We start from the raw sequence: 20,489 nt of genomic DNA, 5'->3' as shown, positions 1-20,489 counted from the left end.
ACTTGTGGTTGATTAAATTATTATATTTAAACTTAATTGGCAATAGAAAATTAAACACGTTTAGGGAAAAAAAATATATTAAATACGTTGGTGGGGTGGCCGGTGAGGCCTTTTGAATGTTCGGATATTGTGAAATGTATTGTTTTTTTTTTTTTTAATTATTATTATTAAATGTGATTGATAATAAATTCAACAAATTCATTTCAATTTCAAACTTTTGAAAATTATTATTATTTTTTTAATTGTGAGATTTAAATCTCACCCGTTAATTTGATGATATATGTTTTAATCCGTTAATTTATATTATCATTTTCAAATTAAAATGAGCGGAAGTTTTATAACTCTCAATTTCGAGGTGTAACAATTACACTTTCTAAGTAGTAAACTAGCGATTGTGCGACACTTGTTTTAATCTAGTAAGTAAGTAAGTCGTGTGAAAATTGGATTTTGTGGTCAATTTTGATGTATGGTCTAGCCTCGAACCACGTTTTGAGAGAAAATAGTTTTTAAAACGTAGTCGAGGAAAATCGTTAAATACAAGTTGAAGTTAAGCATTGCGAAAGTCAATTGCATTGAAATCATGTGGGCAAGAGAGGTTATAATACTTGGTCGGTAGAAGGTTTGGGTCAATTCAATACTTGGTCCCCTTTAATATATTTTGAGATGATTTAGGTTTGATACGTCTAGACATGATTTCGCCGATCGATCATACAAACAGAACATACAATAGTAGAACAATACAACATGAAAGCAAATAAAGGGTTTGACATGATATGGGCAACACATCCCGGACAAACATGACCATGACACAAAACATCTACACATATATGCATATATTTACGAGAACTAGCTAGGTAGTGTGTGGTACGTGGAAAACGCCCGAACAACTTGTTTTCTTTTTTTTTTTTTTTTTTTTTTTTTTTTAAAGATGAATTGTTTTATCATAATCAATTAATTAATTAAATATTAACTTTTCATTACCAATTATTTTTAATTAATTATTAATATCAATAAATTATTTTGACGTAATAGTTTTAAATAATTTATTTAAATTATACAATATTATTAATTTCAGTCTTTATTATTAATATTATAATTGATTAATTATTTTTCATTAATTAGATTAAATTAAATTAAATTAATTACCAGCATTATTTTTAATCAACATTTTGACAAATTGTTATTATTATTTTAACAAATCTCAATAATAATAAATTCTCAACTACTAAATTCAAGATTCTTTTGGAAGTATCAACCACCCTTTTTCCCGACCATTTTCTCGAGACAACCCGCTCTTATCTCGGGTGCTTAAAGTACTGCAGATGGTGCTCCAAGTCAGTTTAGAATTCGATTATCAGGGTTAAGGCTCTCCCGATCGACCACTGTTCTCGTTCCTCCTTTTCTACTTTAGAAAATGTTCGGAACAGATGCATTCTTTGAAAATTGAAAAACAAGAAGAGATCGATCAAGAGAAAATCCAGTTTTGAAACAACACGGACTAAAATCGAAATTTGAAAAGGTCGCAGAAGTATAATGACCAAAATGGTATTTCCACACTCGAAAGAAATCTTCCTCAATGGTGAAAAAAAAAATTACCGCAAGGGTAAAAATTTGAGGTTAAATATCGATAATTAGCGAGCCGATAAAGTTAAAAAGACAGCTGAGCTAAGCTAAAAAAGGCGACAAAATAGTGTGACCCAAAATGTGAGACTTTTTTGCTTTAAGCCGACAATTTTAATGTATTTGTTCATTATATCAACCCGTGGACCCTTTAGATGGTCACTAAGCGATAAAGAAGACTTTTTTATTCTTTTTCGATTAATAATTGATTTAGAAACCGAACCATTTGAAATGATAATTGATGTTTTGTCATTTGATTTGATCTGATTCTCGAGACTTCGAATAAGGGATCGAGACATGGATTGACAGACTAACAACGAAAAAAATACGTTAAAATTTTACCCAGATTTAAAAACAAACAGTACGACATTTACACGTACTGTTTAAAAGTTTTATTACGAAACGGAGAACTGGGGATTGAGATCTAAAAACCGACAACAACCCTGATACATAGGATTGATGTCTCGAGACGACCCTCCTTTACGACTGTAAAGCTCCTAAATGCTGCCCCACCTCGACCAGCAATCGACAATCACTTAGAACAAAGTAAGTTGCTTACTGAGTATAAACATGTGTTGGATTTGGTATAAACGAGTTTATTTTAAGATGGATTGAATCTTTGTCCCGATATTTTGATTAAATTACAAATTTAGTCCCTATATTTTGAGTCAATTTACAATTTAGTCGCTCGTAAATTGTAATTTTAAAAAATATAGGGCCAAATGTGTAAATTAATCCAACAAATTTTGTTTTGTAATTAAAGTACTTTCTAAGCAATTAAAAAGTAATTTCAAATCCATCCTAATTATATATCTTTTATATTTATTATTATTATTATTATTTGAAAAGAACAATTAGCTCGCCGTAATTATAGATATATCACATGACAATCACATGGAAAGATATCTTGTAGTGTGTCGGGATTTGAGTTGAGTCGGGTCGAGATACATTTTAGATTTAATATAATTGTTCGGGTTATAAAATTCTTTAGTTAAGATAATCCTTATTTAATAATGAACCCGACCCAATTTAAATAATGTCCCGTTGGGGAGAAGAACAAAACACCCTTGTCTGCAAACCTTCCCCTAGCAGCGTTTTAAAGCTTTGAGAGGACAATATCTGCTAACGGTGAGCATGAGTCGTTGCAAATGGTATCAGAGCCAGACACCGGACGATGTGTCTGCCTTCTCGCTCTCTCACCCTTCCGAGGGGTAGACACAAGACAATGTGCCAGTAAGTACGCTGGGCCCCAAAGGGGGTGGATTTGGTGAGGGTCCCACATCGATTGAAGAAAAGAGAGTGTTAGCGAGGACACTAGGCCCTGAAGGAAAGTATATTATTTTTTCGTATGAAATATTATTAATTTATTAAGATACATTCTTTTAATAAAATTTATATTTTGAATATTTTTAAACAATTTAATTATACTTTTATAAACGGTCGAAGTGTCATCTTTTTAGTATGGGCAAACCGAACCGAACACGTGAAAGGAAGACGGTGGCCGGTCTCCACAGAAAAACGTGAGATGGAAGTTAATGATGGCGATGGGTCCATAAAGGTTAAATTTTGTTGTGTGGATGCGACTCCCTCGTGGTGGGCCTCCTCCCTCGCCACCACATAATTAAAAAATTTAACCTCGTCACGGTATCTAAGATCTTAAACTTTTAAATTTTTTTTTTTTTTTATAACTTCGGGCTGGTGAGTTAGTGAACCGAACAACCCGAACAAAGTTCACAATTCAATCCAACCTAACCCTCTATTTTAAAGTTGAATTGTCGAGCTATTCTTTTTTTTTAAAATTATTTAAAAAAATTACTTATCCACCATACATGTTTCATTATAAATATAAAACATTCACCAGTCATAATGCATCACTAACATCAATTACAAATGTTCAATATTTTTAATTTTTATAATAATTTTAAAAGTAGAGCGGGACTCAGTTGAATTGTAACCAAAAACATAAACCGACATTAATAAACTTATTTTCAATTTGTAACAAATTCGTAAATTTTTTAAAAATCCCAATTATTTATTTATTTTTAATTTCTAATTTGAAATAAACACAAATTAATTGGATTGAAATTTTTAATATTTATTTTTGGAAATATTTATCACCAAAACATGTGGTTAGATTTATAATTATAATAATATATATATAGATATATACCTATATATATATATATAAAGAGAGAGAGAGAGCGAGAGAGAGAGAGAAGATAATTGGGAGAGAGGGCGGAGAGGGGTGAGATGGTGGGCGGCGGCGGTAAAAGAATCGGCGGCGAGGAAAATGAAGATCGGGCGGCGCGTGTGCGATTGGGGAAGTACGAGCTGGGGAAAAGTCTGGGGCATGGGAACTTCGGAAAGGTCAAATTAGCTATCAATTTTGAAACGGATCAGCCTTTTGCTGTCAAGGTCCTCGACAAGACCAAGATCATCGACCTCAATATCTCCGATCAGGTCCTTCCCTTTCCTTCCTTCCAATTCTAACCCGACGGCTCGAAACCGTGTCACAGTGTTCGGGTCTCTAACTCTTTTAAGACACGATTATTCTTAATCTTCTCACATTTTAACTTATACAAGTCAAATTTCTCCTCTCGATATTATCGTTCTTGTCACTCAGGATGACCAGACCCAATCTCGTCTCTTAATCAAATTCAGAATTAGTTCATTGATCCCGTGACTCATTTAGTCCTTTTTGGATTGACCCGGGTTTCTATTAGTTTTAAAACTTTTTTTCCGACATCAAGAACGTCCTAACCATTTGGTTCATAAATACTTTTGGTACGAACAAAATTTTCATCACCATTCAAGAAAGGGTAATATGGTAATTTTGTTAATAAAGGGTAATGTTGTAATTTTGAAGGATGGATAAATGAATTTTTGTTTTTTTATTATATATTAATTATATTTTCTCTGGCATCCATTAAAACGGTGCAGTTTAAAAGGGAAATACGGACGCTGAAGCTTCTCAAGCATCCAAATATCGTGAGGCTACACGAGGTATTATTCAAATATAATTTCCTTTTTAAATATTTTATTTCTATTTTCATTCATTTCAGATCTGTTTTTACATTTTTACCCTCGGCTATGTTCTCCTTCATTTTCTATTTCAAAATTCTTCATTTTTTTTAATATTTATTAAAATTTAATTAAAAATTAAATTTAAGGATAAATAAAAACTATTATCGGAACACGCAAAAAAAAAAAAAAAAAAAAAAAATAATAATAATAATAATAATAAAGTAGGTTGCTCACCCAAAATGTTGACTTTTATTTGCTCTTTTTTTCCATCTTTATTTTTTTTTTTTCCTTTTTAAACAGTGAAAAATAAATGCAAAATAATATTTATAATAATTATAAATGTTAAAAAATTAATGGTGCAATCAATTAAAATCTCAAATTAATAATAATAATATAAATTTAAAATATGAAATTAGTCCATTTATTAGTGTTTTATATCTATTTTTACTAAATTTAATTTAAAATCAAAATTTTCTTCATCAGAATTATTTATTAATAAATAAAGAAAAAAATCAGATAAAAAATCAATTAAATATAATAAAAAAAAACAAAAAACTGCTTGATTTCGAAATTTCTTTCAAATTTTTATTTAATAATTTATTTTCATATATGACTTTAAAATAAAAACAGAATAAATTTAAATTAATATAATTATGAATGGAGTAAAAATAAATGAAATTTTCTCATAAAATAATTTAAATCTGACGTGGATTTGGGTGGGTGGCTGTTTCAGTTCCACAATTTGGGGAGTTACGTGTCAAGATAATTGCTTGTTCTGGAAGAAATAATAATAATAATAAAATAATTATAATTATAATTATTGCTTGTGTTTTTCGTTTTACGTCTCGTGTTTCACGTAAAGATGGGTGGAGTAACGCTCTCTCTTTTTGGCCCAATAAATTTTAATTATTTTATGTCTGCCACGTCATCAGTTTAGTCAAACTATACTTTAATTTTAAATTTATATATTTTAATTATATTTAAATTTTTATAATTACTTTAATTTTTTAATATAAAAATTATAGGTACTCACCGTTCGGTTCGAGAGCACTAAACCGAACCGAACAACGTGTTTGGTTAGAATTAAACCAAGCGGCTCGCAACCTTTGGTTTGAGCGATTCAAATTCTTGTTTATATATAAAAATATTATCAAATTTTTTTTGGAATAAATAAATTAATAAATTAGTTTAATGTATGAAAATAGAGTTTAAAATATAAAATTAAACTTTAATTTTTTTAAAAGAAATTTAAAATAATATATATATACACTAAATAATTAATAAAAAATTAAAATTATTTCAAAAAATTGGATACAATGTTTCTAAAATTTGTAATTAAAAGATAATAAATTATAATTTACACTTATTAATAAAAGAATTAAAATTAATTTTAAAATATAAATGCAATGTATCTAGAAATTTATTATTTAACATAATTGAATTATAATTACTAAAAATAACCCATTCTAAATTAATTATAATTATAATTAATTAGCTAAATACATTTTTTAATGAATTGCTAGTTTTAGCCGTTACTATATCGTATCAATTCATTGCCTTTTATATTATTTATGTTTATAAAGACTTAGAATATTTTAATTAACATTTATCCAAAAATAAATAAATAAATATAATAACTTTATTTTTTAAAAAAATAATTAATCTGTTTATATTGCACGCAGGTGTTGGCCAGTAAAAGCAAAATTTACATGGTTCTCGAGTATGTGAACGGGGGAGAATTGTTTAATAGAATCGTAAGTTTAACGTCTTATTTACTGAGTTGTACTCGAGTTAGCTTAAATGTTGGATTTGACATTCTACGATCGTCAATGATTTAGGCATCCAACGGGAAGCTGTCGGAAGATCGAGGTAGAAAAATCTTCCAACAGTTAATTGACGGTGTGAGTTACTGCCATTGGAAAGGCGTTTACCATAGGGATCTTAAGGTAAGTTAATCCAAAGTTACCGTCGGTAGATAAAAGGTTTCGTATTTTTGGCTTTGATTCATTTTGTTTTTTTGTTATACTATGTAGCTCGAGAACATATTGGTTGATGCGAAGGGAAATATTAAGATATCTGATTTTGGCTTAAGTGCATTACCCGAGCATTTAAGGGTAAGTAGTAAGCCTTCATGGTTTGAATAGTAGCTAGGGCGACCTTACATTCTCGTGCTCTCATTCCCTGTTTCCCGACTTCCTCACTCTCGTTTCTTCTCACATCAAGAATTTGCTTCGGGAAAAGGAGGAACGGGTGCAAGAGAAAACGTAGGAGCTAGAGGGAGAATCAACATAGGAGTCGAAATGTAACGATTCGATAATCTATAACTTTAGATTTATCTGGGCTCGTTACCATATGAATGTTTACATCATTTTAACGTAAACATGCGTACGATAATGGGTCTGAATCGGTCTAGGGTTTTAGAAAGTCGAGTCGTTGCACGAAACAAATGAAAAAATTGTTAACGCTTGCCCTAATTGCGCAGAATGATGGCTTGCTTCACACCACGTGCGGAAGCCCAAACTACGTGGCGCCTGAGATTCTAGCTAACAGAGGGTATGATGGTGCGGCCTCGGATGTTTGGTCTTGTGGGGTTATCTTATACGTAATTCTTACTGGATCGCTTCCTTTCGAAGATAGAAATTTGTGCGTCCTTTACAATAAGGTAATTATTTAATATTCTTTAATTACTTAAAATAACACTTTTAGCCCCTAAACATTAGTCAAAATAACAATCTAGTCCTTGAACTTTAGTTTTATAACAATATAGTCCACGTACTTTCAGTTCTTAAACGTTTGTAGAAATAACAATCTAATCCTTGAACTTTAGTTTATTACGTTTTAGCCCTTGTACTTTAGTTTATAACGATTTTGCAACGGTTTTCCGTGTTGAACTTTCAGATCTTGAAGGGTGAAACTCAGCTACCCAAATGGCTGTCACAAGGGGCACAAAACTTGATAAGAAGGATTCTTGATCCCAACCCTATTTCTCGGATAACCATGGCGAGTATCAAAATGGACAAGTGGTTTAGAAAGGACTACGATCCAGCATACCTTGACGATGACGAGGAGGATATAAACACTCAAAATGAGGTCATCCCGACGCATCAAGAGGTAAGGCTCGTCGATTTAGGTTTGTCGTTGATACGAGAATTTATTCGAGGAACCCATCATAATTAGAGATGTCCCGAGACAGGACGGGGATAGGGAAGTTATGTCAATCTCCATCTCTGCCAAATTTTCCATTTATTTTCACGAGAATTAGGTTTTCTGCAGGAAATTTTTTTCTCGTTTTTATATTAAACATCCCCGTAAATCCAATAATATTTCGGGGGCGAGAACGGGAATAGGGAATACAATCTCCACTCCTAGCCCTGTTTAGCAAACAGGGTGAGGTCACTCCCACCTCGTTTGGAGCCAGTCCCTACGAGTTAAATAGATATCTCTAGTTACAATGTCACTAACCGTCTTGAACAGCTAGACACATGAGAGAGAAACTACAAAAGTGTATCAAACTTATTGACACGTCTCGTATCTACTTCTAATGATTATTAAACACCTGGTCTCGTTATCTTAATGTTTGTGACAAACAAACAATATCTCGAACAGTAGCCACGTTGTGACAACTTCAATTGAGTAATTTTAGGTTACCCTACTCGGTTAACTGATTTTGACACGTGTGTTTTGGGTTTTTGGGCCAGCCATCTTATCTCGAGGAAAGGAGTCCGAGATCTCCCACGACTATAAACGCTTTTGAACTGATCGGAATGTCATCATGCCTAGACCTTTCAGGCTTATTTGAGAAAGAGGTGAGCATGAAATGATGTCCCTTTGTTGATTGTTATTATTTTAATTAAACTATATTGTAAAACTAATGCATGTTATTATTTTAATTAAACTATATTGTAAAATTAATGCAATGTGACCGTTATGATTTTAATTAAACTATATTGTAAAATTAATGCAGGATGTTTCTGAGAGGAAGATTAGATTTACAACCATTCACTCAGCCAAAGAAGACATCCTTAATCGGATGGAGGATCTTGTCAAAGAGATGGGGTTTCTTGTCCACAAGAAAGAAGGAAGGGTTAGTAACTTTTTAAACGTTTTCTTTACCTTTAGAATCGATATCGGGTCGAGGGTCGTAGAAAATTAGGCTCGTAAGTGAGGTGAGGTACTTCTTTCGGTTTGAAAATGGGTCGACCTGTTCTTGGTTGAAGTTGGTTTGGTACGAGAAGCTTTCGTTATCTCAATAAAGAAAGTCGAGTATCCGACCTGACCATAAACTCTTTCTTTCTGACCTACTCGACCCTTTAGTATCTCGAGATTGAGTTTCTCCTGACCCTTTAGTAGATCGTGAGTGGGTTTGTCGTCGTCCTTCTCTTTCCTGTTACCCGTTTCTATCAAAAGAGAATGTAATGACCCAAGCTCACGCCCATCGCTAGAAGATATTGTCCTTTTTGGGCTTTCCCTTTCGGGCTTCTCCTCAAGGCTTTAAAACGTGTCTGATAAGGGAAAATTTTCACGCCCTTATAAAGGGTGTTTTGTTCTCCTCCCCAACTAATGTGGGACATCACAGAGAATATAGCGTTTTAATTGATCATACCTGATCGAAAGCGGACAGTAGGGTGTGGTTGAGACCTAGATACTCGACAAGACCAAAATCATTGACCTAGATAGAAATGTAGGATACGGAACGATATGGTTATCCAATTGGAGCCTACATTTTTTAGGTTATTGATGAATTAACACGATGCTCGGATAAGTTTTCTTTTTCTTTGTAATGTTTACCGTAATTCCTTTATAGTCCAGACCTAAAATTTAGGGTTTTTAGACACGGACATTCCAAATGTATATCCATTGCTCGAGAAGTTATGACATGTTCGGGAGTGATTTTTAAACAGTTAAAACCGTTTTTACCATATTCAAAATCATCCCAACAAATGTCGTTTCCGATGGTCAAACATGAAATTGACTTCGAACTAACACGTTTCAGAGTGATTTTAAATACAACGAAGCTAATCTTAACCATTTCAATCACTCTCAAACACGTTCTTCGAACCAATTGTTTGTTTTGTTTATAAAGATTTCGAGTTTCGGGTTTCGGGTTTCGGACGGTAAAATTAGGGTTTACTTTTGAAGCTATTTTGTGTTCGTTTCAGTTGAAAGTAATGAGAGAGCACAAGGGGCAGAATGGTGTGGCCATTATACTTTCAGTGTCAGCAAAGGTAATTTTGAACCAAAAATTATTCTAAATAAATAATAATCCTTTAGGATTAATAGGTAATTAATTAATTATTTATTTATTTACATTTTTATTTATTTATTTATTATTATTATTATTATTATTATTATTTTTTTTTTTTTTTTTTTTTTGCAGGTTTTTGAGATAAGCCCTTCACTATATGTTATAGAATTAAGAAAGGTGCAAGGAGAATCATCTTCATATAGACAGGTGCCCTTTCTTCCTTTCTCGAGATACGTGATTTTACTCTTTAACCTAATCGGTGGTTCGGTTTTGTTCGATAAGCTATCTTTTGTAGTTTTCGGATTTTGACATTTATGCTCGTTTCCTTCTGATTTTCTTATTAAGATTTCACGGTTCTTCAACAAAAGTTTGAATTCTTAATCAAATTTTAAAAAAAACGTGTCGGGTTGTGTGAAAGTCCCACATTGGTTGGGGAGTAGAACGAAACACCCTTTGTAAGGGTTTGGAAACTTTACCCTAACAGATGCATTTTAAACCCTTGGGAAAGCCCAAATAGGACAATATCTGCTAGTGGTAGGCTTGGGTCGTTACAAATAGTATCAGAGCCAGACACTGGACTATGTGCTAGCGTGGAGGTTGTTCCCCGAAGGGGGTAGACACGAGACGGTGTGACAGTAAGGATGCTAGACCCCAACGGGGGTGGATTTGGTGAGAGTCCCACATTGGTTGGGGAGGAGAACGAAGCACCCTTTATATGGGTTTGGAAACCTTTCCCTAGCAAATGCGTTTTAAAACGTTGAAGGGAAAAAAAATTAATATCGGTTTGATAATCGTTTTTTTTTAGAATTTAACTAGAAATTCACGTGTTTTTTTTTTACAATAAATAAAAATCATATTTAAAAATTTCCGAAAAAAATAAACACAAATATAAAAAATAATTAATGGAATCATTACCAAACAAGACCTAACGTTATGCTAAAAACGTGCAGCTATGTAAAATATTATCAAGTGATTTAGGCATCCCGTCGAGACAAGGCTCAGTGATGACATAGATCAAGTGGCTAGTAGACTATAGTCGTCTATATATTTGTTATTCGTGGGATCACACAGAAAATTGTAATTTTAATTATAAAATTTGTGATTATATACAGTCTTATTATTAATAAATCTATTAATTTTATCTTGAAAAATAATAAAATAATATAATAATATTTTACATTAAAATATACACAATATAAATATATTTGTGATGCGTCAGTAAATGAAAGGTATATGAATGAACCAAGACCACATCTAAATGAGAGTGATAGTGAGAATATGATGACTAAAAACGACCTAAAAATTGAAAATCACCACCATTTTTTTTTCTTTTTGTGGATGATGTTTCTTGGTGGCGGTAGGAGGCGGTGGTAGTTTCCGACTGCACCGACCATGCAAAAGTGAAGTAGAGTGAGGGTATTTCGGTCATTTTCATATGTCACGAAAATTTGGAAAGAAATCCCAATTAAACACTCAAAAACACTTTGCTGACTTTTAATAGAGAATTGTGCAAAAATATCCATAAATTCAAGTTAGTTTAATAAATTAATTATTGAATACTTTATAAAAACTCATAAATTTGAATAAAAATCGAGCTCGATTATTATTTTTAATTAAATTCTTTAAAATTTGAACCGTGCATATATATTTTTTTTATAATATATTGATATATGAGAATTAATTTTGAACGGAAAAAACAAATTTATCGATTGGAAAATTTGTATAATTTTTTTAAAGTTAAAATTAAAATAATTACTTAAATTTACTAACGTTGAAGGGACGGGTTCCTTGTAGTATATACATACACACACATATATATATATATATATATATATTAGACGGGATGATACATATACATACACATACACACACATATATATATTAGACGGGATGATATATATATGTATACATGTATGTATACATATATGTATACATGTATGTATGTATATATGTATACATGTATGTATGTATATATGTATGTATGTATCTATATATATATATATGTATGTGTATATATGTGTGTATGTATGTATATATATATGTAAGTATGTATATATATGTATCATCAGGTCTGCACTCGACCTTCAATCTCTTTTATTGTGAAAAAAATTCTATTTATTTTTGTGAGAAAAAAATTTCTTGTAGGTAACAAAATTTATTTATTTAAAAAAAGCGAGTGGAACGGGGATTTGAACATGGTCGGAGGCTAAAACGAGGACGACTATCATGGGTTTAGCTAACAAGGAAAAATCTTTATCCATTTTCTCCTTCATTAACCAGAATAAATTTAAAATTTTTAATCTACATGTAACGGTTATCGAGAGACGTTGACGTGGTGAACCGGGTGAGGGTGGTGACGGTTTAAAATGGTGGGCGGAGAGAAAGGAAAAGACAAAAATGCCCTCCAATCAAACCCAACCCAAAGAGTCGATGGCAACGGCAACACGGCGCTCTGTTTTCTGCGTCTGTTTCTAAAATTCCCTCAGCCGCTAATTAATTAATTAATTAATATTCCTTCTTTGTAACTTAATTCCAAATTTATTAATTTATTTAATTTTATATTAATTTTTTAATTTATGAACTGCCCGTTGCCCGCTGCCCGCTGCCCATTGCCATTCGCCAGCCTATCTCTCATATTCTCTCTCTCTTTCTTTTCCTCCATGTTCTTCCTCTCTCTCCTCCATCTCCATTTTCGTGAATCAGAGTTCTTCCACTTCCGCCTTTAATTTTGTTTTGAATTCCGCTTTGTGTTCTTCGATTCTCTCTTCCATCTTGCTTTTCACCATTTTTTTTTTTCCTTTTTGATTACACCAAGTTTACTCCCACTCCCACTAGGGTTCGTTCGGATTTTTATTTTTTTTCCTTTTTTACTTTACTTGGATTCCATGCTGTATCGAATTCTGTAGATGCAATAAACTGTATAGATTGTTGCAACTTACACTTCCGGCGAGATGACCAGCGGCTTGCAGATGAATCCTCAGTTAGAGCAGATCCATGGTGAAATTCGTGACAATTTTCGGGCGCTTTCGTATGTGTTATTCACCTTACTCTTGATTTTCTTCGTTTTTTGTGTTAATGTCGGTTTATTGTGCTTGTGCTTTACGTTTTTCTATCTGTAGCTCCTTTTTCTTTGTGTAAAACTCACGACCAATTCACTGTAGATATTTCTCCTATTCGATTGTGTAATTTGTTTTTGGGTTAGGGGTTTGGAAGTCCCTGGTGATACTTGTTGAGAGACTTGTGTTCCTTCCTCGATCTTATGCCTCGTCGGAGTTAAACCACAAAAAGTGATGTTGTTAACACTTATCGAGGAATTCTGGAATCCTACAATCAGTAAAACCTCCCCTTGGGGGATTTGGAGAAGGAGAACTTAGGGCTCATTTGAAAATGTTTTTGTTTCTAATATTATGCTGATTTACTAAAACTACCTTTTTTTGTTTTCGTAATATAATTAAGAAAAATGTAGTTTTGAAACTCCCTTGTTTTATTTTTTAAATTTGAGAGATTTCTAATCCTCTTTTTGAAAAGTGAAAAATTAAACCAAAAAAATGTAGACAAGCTTAACTTTCTTAAAGAACAGAAAACTTGAGTAGATTAAGTACTAAGTACTGTGAATCCGAGGAGCTAAGGTCATACGCATGGTTCTCTAAATTTCTCTATTAAATTGGATGACACTAGCTCGATGAGAACCTTAGAGCGTACAAGTCTTTGAAGTTGATACCATTTATTCAATATCATCCTAAACTTAGTCCTAAATTTGGTTGATTGTGTGGCAATGCTGCAATATCACTTGAAGTTGTTTCCATTTATTGAATATCAGCATTCTTGTGTTTATCCTATGTATCAGCATTATGATATCCTCTTTGATTTCTACTGTCTCTCAGAAATGGGTTTCAAAGACTGGATAATATCAGAGATTCCAGTAGACAAAGTAAGCAGTTGGAGGAGCTCACAGGAAAGATGAGAGAATGTAAAAGGTATGGTAAAACCAGCCCATGATTCTTTGAGCATGTGGGGGCTTCTCTTGTTCAATTATAAAGAAAATTGCTGTTTGAGTCATGCTTACATAGCCTCTGCATTGAATACTGGAATAGTAGATTACTTTAGGTGCTGGCTAAACATGTAAATTGAGAAAAATTGAAGCTCAATTGACACGTTTCCTAGTTTATTAATGTTTTTTTTGTAAATATTTATTGGAGTTCTGGTTTTAGTCACAAAATGGAGCTATTCTTGCAGATTAATTAAAGATTTTGACCGTGAACTCAAGGATGAAGAGAGTAAAAATCCACCGGAAGTGAATAAGCAGCTCAACGATGAGAAGCAATCAATGGTTAGTTCATTGTTATTTTAACTTTCGAACGCTCTAGGATGAAAGTAGCTGTATAAAGTTTGACGGTTAACAGCTTAACTGAACCAATATGAGTCATCTGATATTTTGATTGAGGTTTCCAAACCATTAGCTATAGTGTGGATTGATTTGTAAAATTAATGCATGATGTATCACAACGTATTCAGTATAGAAGATGCAGTTTTCAATCTCCTTTCATGAGCCATTTGACTCAAGATTCATAGGGGAATGAGATGACAATATTAGATGTGTGTATGCACCAGATCTGTCTAAGAGAATTTTTATCAGTTGCGATAAGTTTGTTAACAGAACTGGTAGTACCAGGTCTATTATTATTTTAGAGAATGGCAAAGAGTGCCTAAGCACTGTACAAACTACCTAGCCAATTCCCAATTATTCAAGTTGGGTCTTTTACGTAGAGTGAATAGGTGAATACCAAATACTTGTTTCTATGGGTGTTCACGGGTTGGATTGTTTTTATACGAAGTATATTTTGCCCCAAATATGAAAAATATGTAGAAAGTGGAAAGGCCTAGATTGTTTGTTCTTCCACTGCTCTTTACCAAGTCCAGTTGAGAAAATCTTTGGAGGATCACCAATTCTGTATCAGAGTTGCCCCTCTGCTGTGGTGGGACGCAAGGCAAGACAATTTGGCTGATTGCTGTCTGCATTTCTGTTGTTTGGGATAGGAAACCTAGGAGTTGGATTATTTACGTGGACAAGAGGTAATATAGAGGAGTTAAGGGATTATCTGCCTTTAAATGCCCTTTTCTTTTCATGAGTCATTTGTATCTGTTTGTCAGATTGCTCGCAGTTCAATTTTAGGATAGAATAATTCAAATCATTTATCACTCAAAATGGTTATTTGAATGGAGGCATCATGCATTGTCTATTGTTTGTTGTCAACAGCTTTGGTCATAATTTTAGAAAACATTTTATGTTTTTACGTTCGTGCTGGATAGAATACTGATTTCAAATTGAAGCACAAAATCTAGTTTATATATATATAGAACTTGAGACATCTCTGAGTTCTTTTATTTCTAACTGCTCTGGGCTTCCTTATGTCAATTGCAGGAGCATTGAGAGGATGGAGAATCGTTGGGATGTAGTTATATGAACAGACAAAAATATACATTATTTAGAAAAAAAGAACTGGGAAACATATGAATTGGCTTATTGATTTAGGAAGGCTTAATTGTCATTTTATTTCATCTAGCATTGGGTTCAGCTTGCCTCTAACAAAGATGTCGGAACATTATTTGATTATTGAGGATTTTAGTCTCCTGTTGCTTGTTGATGAAAGTGTATTCTTTTAATGTGTTTTTCCCTTGAGTATTGGACTTTGCAACGAGTTTACCTTTATAATTGATGATGTTGTCTATACCCTGGAGTTACATATATCACTTGTTGATATTGCATGATAGAATTTTGCCAGCGATCTTTTTTATTGCTCTACATATGTTTCATGAGCAACCTGTATTTACAGTGGTTTAGAAGTTTAATTAATCTTCTGCTTATTATTTCTTTTTAAAAGTGATCTTGTACTTATTACAATAGTTTCATTTGCAGATTAAAGAGCTGAATTCATTTGTTGCACTGAGGAAAACGTAAGCCCTCCTCTTTTTTTCTTTTTTTTTTTTTTCTTTTTTGCTCAGAATATGATACAAGTTCAGTATATAATTTAGGAGCGAATGAGTTCTTGGCCAAAAAAAAAAAGAGAGTAATTCTAAATGGGAGGGTAGAACCTTCAAGAAATTTGGGTTGCCTTGAGAATGAAAATAATGGATAAGAAAAAGATCTCTTGAGTTGTCCTTAAAACACCATCCGGAAAGAGATGTAGATTAGGAACCAAGTTTTCCATTTTCTCAATGGGAGGGTAGAACCTAAATTTGTGCTTGACTTTAGTGTTCAAACTGCCGACAAAATTGAACAAGGGAAAATATCACAAAAGGATGATAAAGCTTGTTCACTGAGCCCTTTCATTTTCAAGCGAGAGAGAGGGAGGGAGGAGGGTGTGGTCATAAAATGTCTTTGCTAGATAGAGAAGGTGGAGACATGTATTGACTGTTTTGAGTCGAAAATATGGCTTTAGGTAATCAAAGCTCTACTTTTTGAGGTTTATGACCGAAACAAACAATTGAACATTCAAAGTGAGTGGAAGCAATTGGGTTGATGTCATTTATCTCACCTAATTTGCCTCTCTTGAATAGCGGAAAAGATCAGAAGTAGTATACCCTACTCAAAGTGAACAAATAAGCACTCAGATCCTAGTTGCTTGTTAGACATGCCTTTGTAATTGATTTCCAACTTGTAATTAACTTATTGGAAATGTTCTTCATTTTTCTCAAATAGGGGAGGGGGGGAATCATTACTTTGGTCAAACCTTGTCACTGTGTGATGACTAGTTTTTCCTATTAGAAAATGGAAAAAAAAGTGCAACAACCAGGTCGATTAGCTTTTGATCTTGTTCTAATGTTGTAATGCCACTTCTTTCATTTTTTTCTCATATTTTGAAAACATGGGTTCTCATGTTTAAAAAAATGTTGCCGCTGGAATCGTTAGTTTCGTTTTTCACTGATTGAATGTGGTTCACATAATTCAGCATGTTCAATGGTTTGCTCTATCAGTGTATTGAAATCAAATTGCTTGAGGTATGAGTTGCCTAATCTTTTTTACTGCTGAATGAATTATAGGTACGTGAATAGTCTTGGAAATAAAAGAGTTGAGCTATTTGATGAGGGAGGTGTAAGCGAACCTACTGCTGATAATAATGTTCAGATGGCCTCATGTAAGCTTTATTTTCCATATTTGTTGTTGTCGTAGAAAAATTCCCATGTTGCCTATTGGTGGATGTACTGCTGATATCTGCTCTAGAGGAAAGAAATACGTACAGGACTTTCCTGTTAAAGATAGAATTTTTTTAATTATGCTTATAATTTAAGAATGTGTTTGAAGCAAGGTTCTTATCAAAAAAACTTTAAAATTTAAAACATTTTTAAGTAAGGTTGTTGATGCTGCGGTACCTCATGTGGTGATGAGGTGAAAATCTGCTTCACCCAGCAGCAAGGCAAGGCTATTGCCACGATCACCTTCTTGTTGCTTTCTACCCTTCATTGGCGAGAAGTCTTTAAGATTTTTTAATCTAGAAAAAAGAATGTTTGACTACAGAGAAATAGAAAGCTTTTGTGCTACCTCCTTGTTTAGTTCGTTCTTTTTTTTTTTTTTTTTTTTTTTTTTTTTTTTGCCCTTTTACATTCTATCCTTTCTTCTTCTTCTTTTTTTTTTTTTTTTTTTCTCCATGAAAATTTGGGTTCTTACAACCCAAAAAAAGAAAAAAAAAAAAAAAAAAAAGAGAAAAAGAAAAAAAGAATGAAAGTAAAGAAAGAGAGATAGGAAGCTTTGAGAGGAGTGCAGGGCATGGTGACATTTGGGTTTAGGCTAGTTCCATGCGTTCCTTTTGGACCCCTGTTACTAGGGATTTTTGCAACTATCCTTTCATTTCCCTTTTTCCAATAATGTTTGCAGTTTTTTGGCTTTTGTTCTTTGCCTGCATCATCTTGTGATTCCCTTTTTTATGTTCTTTCTCTCTTCTCTCTTTCATTTTTCTCCCTGTAAGCTAGTTTTTCGTTAAAATTATCTATATAGCTGGAATACATATATTTTTTAGTAAAAAGGAAAAGAAAAACAAATAATTTTTTAATCAAAACAATTCTATGTTTAATCAACTTCTTTTTTGGCCTTTGACTAAAAATAAGGGTGTAGTGACAAAAAATATCTTCATGCTCCCTTTATAAATGTATGCCTTGTCTTTTCCCAATAAGGCAGTAATTAGTATAGCAAGCAATTGAAGATAAAATTGCTAAGCAGCTTCTTATTTTATATGCTTGGAATTCCAGAAGTGTCCTTTTTTCTCATTCTATTGGCATGCTTTTGTACTGTAGCTATGACAAATCAAGAACTTATGGATGCTGGGAAGAAAACAATGGATGAGACCGATCAGGCTATTGAACGCACTAAAAAGGTGAAGAACGAACTTCTGGAAACGGGTGATTTAATCGTTTCTGCCCCTTTGTTCTAATGCTTAACTTCGGTCCATAGGTGGTTGAACAAACTATTGAAGTGGGAACTCAAACTGCTGTTACATTAAAAGGCCAAGTATGTTCATCGTTGAAATTACACCTTATGGTTAAAAGTATATTTTCTTATCTGACCTGATTATTAGAATTCCCCAGGTATTCCCTTAACTTTTCCCAATTAAATTTTCAGACTGATCAAATGGGCCGTATAGTAAATGAGCTCGACACAATTAATTTTTCGATTAAGAAGGCTTCCCAGCTCGTGAAGGAAATTGGCAGACAGGTAAGCCTACCTTATGGCCCTCGCACCCCGACCGCCCCAGAAAAACACATTTTTTGGTCTTCTTACTGGGACTAACTTCCCCTCCCCTCCCCTCCTCTTTTGGAAAGGTTGCTACAGACAAATGCATCATGCTGTTTCTGTTCCTAATTGTTTGTGGAGTGATAGCCATAATCGTTGTTAAGGTAAATTCTGCAGTTTATTTTGTTCAACAAAACCTTGAAAGAAGAAAAGTTCCAAAAGTGTATTCAAATTTAGTGTCTTTTGCAATAACAAGTGATGTAAATTTTCAGATTGTGAACCCCAACAACAAAGACATCAGGGATATTCCTGGATTGGCACCGCCCGTTCCCGCCAGGAGGCTTTTGTATCTGAGGACACCTGAACATTTCGAGTAAATTCTTGCCTTAGAAACAGGTAGATCTTCGTTGTTCGGTCATCTACTTCGAGTAAATTCTTGCTTAAAGCCATCGAGAGACACGACATTGTGAGAATTCTTCTGCTTTGCTTTGCTTTCCTTTCCTTGTATGCAATTCAATCTATTCTTGGCTGAGATGTGCATAGAGCTTGGTATGTTATATTAGTTTTTATTTGAAGAGAAACTACAAGGTGTTCCTGTAAATGTATTACTTTGAGGTGATTCATGTCTTTGCGGATTTTACCCACTTGACATTGTTTTGTACACTAAGTCATTGTGTCTAACAGCATTATGAATTCCATTCCCACTGCCCAGTGGTTGATAGTTATTCTATTTTATTTGTATACTCTGTTTCAATTACTCACAGACTTTTCTCATATTTAGACTATACACAGTTATTGCCCTGCATAAGTTACTAGATTGTACCAACTATATTTCTTGTAACAAAATGTATAAATAGTCTCTTGCCTCATTCCATGCATTAAAACTAGTTACTTAGAAATGTTCATTTAGCCTACAGGAACGAAAAAATGGAGAGCGGAGAGCATTTTTTGCCTTTAACTAGATTACTTAGATCTAGAAATGTTCATTTAGTCTGCAGGAACGAAAAAATGGAGAGAGCGGAGAGATTTTTCGCTGTTAACTAGATTACTTAGATCTAGAAATGTTCATTTAGCCTACAAGAACAAAATAATGGAGGGAGTGGAGAGATTTTCGTTAACTAATTACATAAATCTAGAAACGTTCATTTAGCCCACAGGAATGAAAAATGTAGGGAACGGAAAGATTTCTCTCTGTTAACTAAATGAGACTCGAATGGAGATTATATTCTCCCTTCTACTTTATATTTATATATCAAAACTAAACATAAAACTAACTAATTATATATACATATATATTTCTGGCGGGTAAGGAAAACTATCGTAATATTAAAAATTGAATTTTTAGGAATTATCGTATATATTGTTACCTTTTATTTAAAAAATATACATACAAAAACCAAATATTTTTCATGAGAACCAACCCCACCAAATTAAATATATTATGTCCAATAATTTGTTGCATGTAGCTTGTGAGTTGTGGAAATATGAGAATGGGTATAAGGGAATCATTAATCATTTAATATTAATAATGTAATTAAAATGGATGCCAACGCGGCTTGGGAGGATGCCAAATTTTAGACCAATTATTTCCTTAATCATAATAATAAACATGGCCTAATTACTTGTTATAAATATTATAATAATATTTTCATACAATGTACATTCATTACCACTTATATTCATTACAACTTATATTAATATACTAGATATAGATATAGTAAGACAATATTTATATTTGATGGTTCGTTTTCTGTCCTATAATTTTTAAACTCAATAAAATAAAATTAAAAGATTAAAAAAAAAAAAAACATGATGACCTAATGCTAATGGAAAAGATCCTTTATTACTAGGTTTGATGCTTCTCGATGGAGATCT

The 20,489-nt window shown here is 32.9% G+C and overlaps 2 protein-coding genes across 3 annotated transcripts; both read left to right on the top strand.

Annotated features, from left to right (window-relative positions):
- Positions 1-3,840: 3,840 nt before the first annotated feature.
- LOC111806481 (CBL-interacting serine/threonine-protein kinase 1) lies at positions 3,841-11,032 on the top strand. 2 transcript variants are annotated; one of them, XM_023691821.2, is made up of 12 exons: positions 3,844-4,080; positions 4,561-4,623; positions 6,327-6,398; positions 6,483-6,590; positions 6,678-6,758; positions 7,127-7,306; positions 7,543-7,755; positions 8,343-8,450; positions 8,609-8,728; positions 9,804-9,869; positions 10,022-10,096; positions 10,840-11,032. In XM_023691821.2, the coding sequence occupies exons 1-12, from the start codon at positions 3,871-3,873 to the stop codon at positions 10,900-10,902; spliced, it is 1,359 nt and encodes a 452-aa protein (XP_023547589.2). In that variant the 5' UTR covers positions 3,844-3,870; the 3' UTR covers positions 10,903-11,032. The 2 variants fall into 2 exon arrangements, with proteins under 2 accessions (XP_086985036.1, XP_023547589.2); XM_087128910.1 differs by lacking the exon at positions 6,678-6,758 and having other exon boundaries at positions 3,841-4,080.
- Positions 11,033-12,502: 1,470 nt separating this feature from the next.
- NPSN13 (Putative plant snare 13) lies at positions 12,503-19,355 on the top strand. Its single transcript, XM_023692976.2, has 10 exons — positions 12,503-12,917; positions 13,774-13,866; positions 14,126-14,219; positions 15,807-15,844; positions 16,931-17,025; positions 18,179-18,258; positions 18,336-18,392; positions 18,504-18,596; positions 18,704-18,778; positions 18,887-19,355. The coding sequence occupies exons 1-10, from the start codon at positions 12,841-12,843 to the stop codon at positions 18,989-18,991; spliced, it is 807 nt and encodes a 268-aa protein (XP_023548744.1). The 5' UTR covers positions 12,503-12,840; the 3' UTR covers positions 18,992-19,355.
- The last annotated feature ends 1,134 nt before the right edge of the window (positions 19,356-20,489 follow it).

Source organism: Cucurbita pepo, chromosome 12, assembly GCF_057944985.1.
Source record: "Cucurbita pepo subsp. pepo isolate OVF chromosome 12, ASM5794498v1, whole genome shotgun sequence".
Classification (NCBI taxonomy): domain Eukaryota; kingdom Viridiplantae; phylum Streptophyta; class Magnoliopsida; order Cucurbitales; family Cucurbitaceae; genus Cucurbita; species Cucurbita pepo.
This window is presented reverse-complemented; position numbering and strand designations above follow the sequence as displayed.

What these genes read in the sequence shown, in the direction of transcription:
- LOC111806481 (XM_023691821.2), top strand. Translation starts at nt 3,871, where the DNA reads ATGGTGGGCGGCGGCGGTAAAAGAATCGGCGGCGAGGAAAATGAAGAT. An exon ending in ATATCGTGAGGCTACACGAG is followed by an intron (nt 4,624 to 6,326) that starts GTATTATTCAAA and finishes TATTGCACGCAG; the next exon opens with GTGTTGGCCAGTAAAAGCAA. An exon ending in TCCACAAGAAAGAAGGAAGG is followed by an intron (nt 8,729 to 9,803) that starts GTTAGTAACTTT and finishes TGTTCGTTTCAG; the next exon opens with TTGAAAGTAATGAGAGAGCA.
- NPSN13 (XM_023692976.2), top strand. Translation starts at nt 12,841, where the DNA reads ATGACCAGCGGCTTGCAGATGAATCCTCAGTTAGAGCAGATCCATGGT. An exon ending in GACAATTTTCGGGCGCTTTC is followed by an intron (nt 12,918 to 13,773) that starts GTATGTGTTATT and finishes ACTGTCTCTCAG; the next exon opens with AAATGGGTTTCAAAGACTGG. An exon ending in TTTGTTGCACTGAGGAAAAC is followed by an intron (nt 15,845 to 16,930) that starts GTAAGCCCTCCT and finishes AATGAATTATAG; the next exon opens with GTACGTGAATAGTCTTGGAA.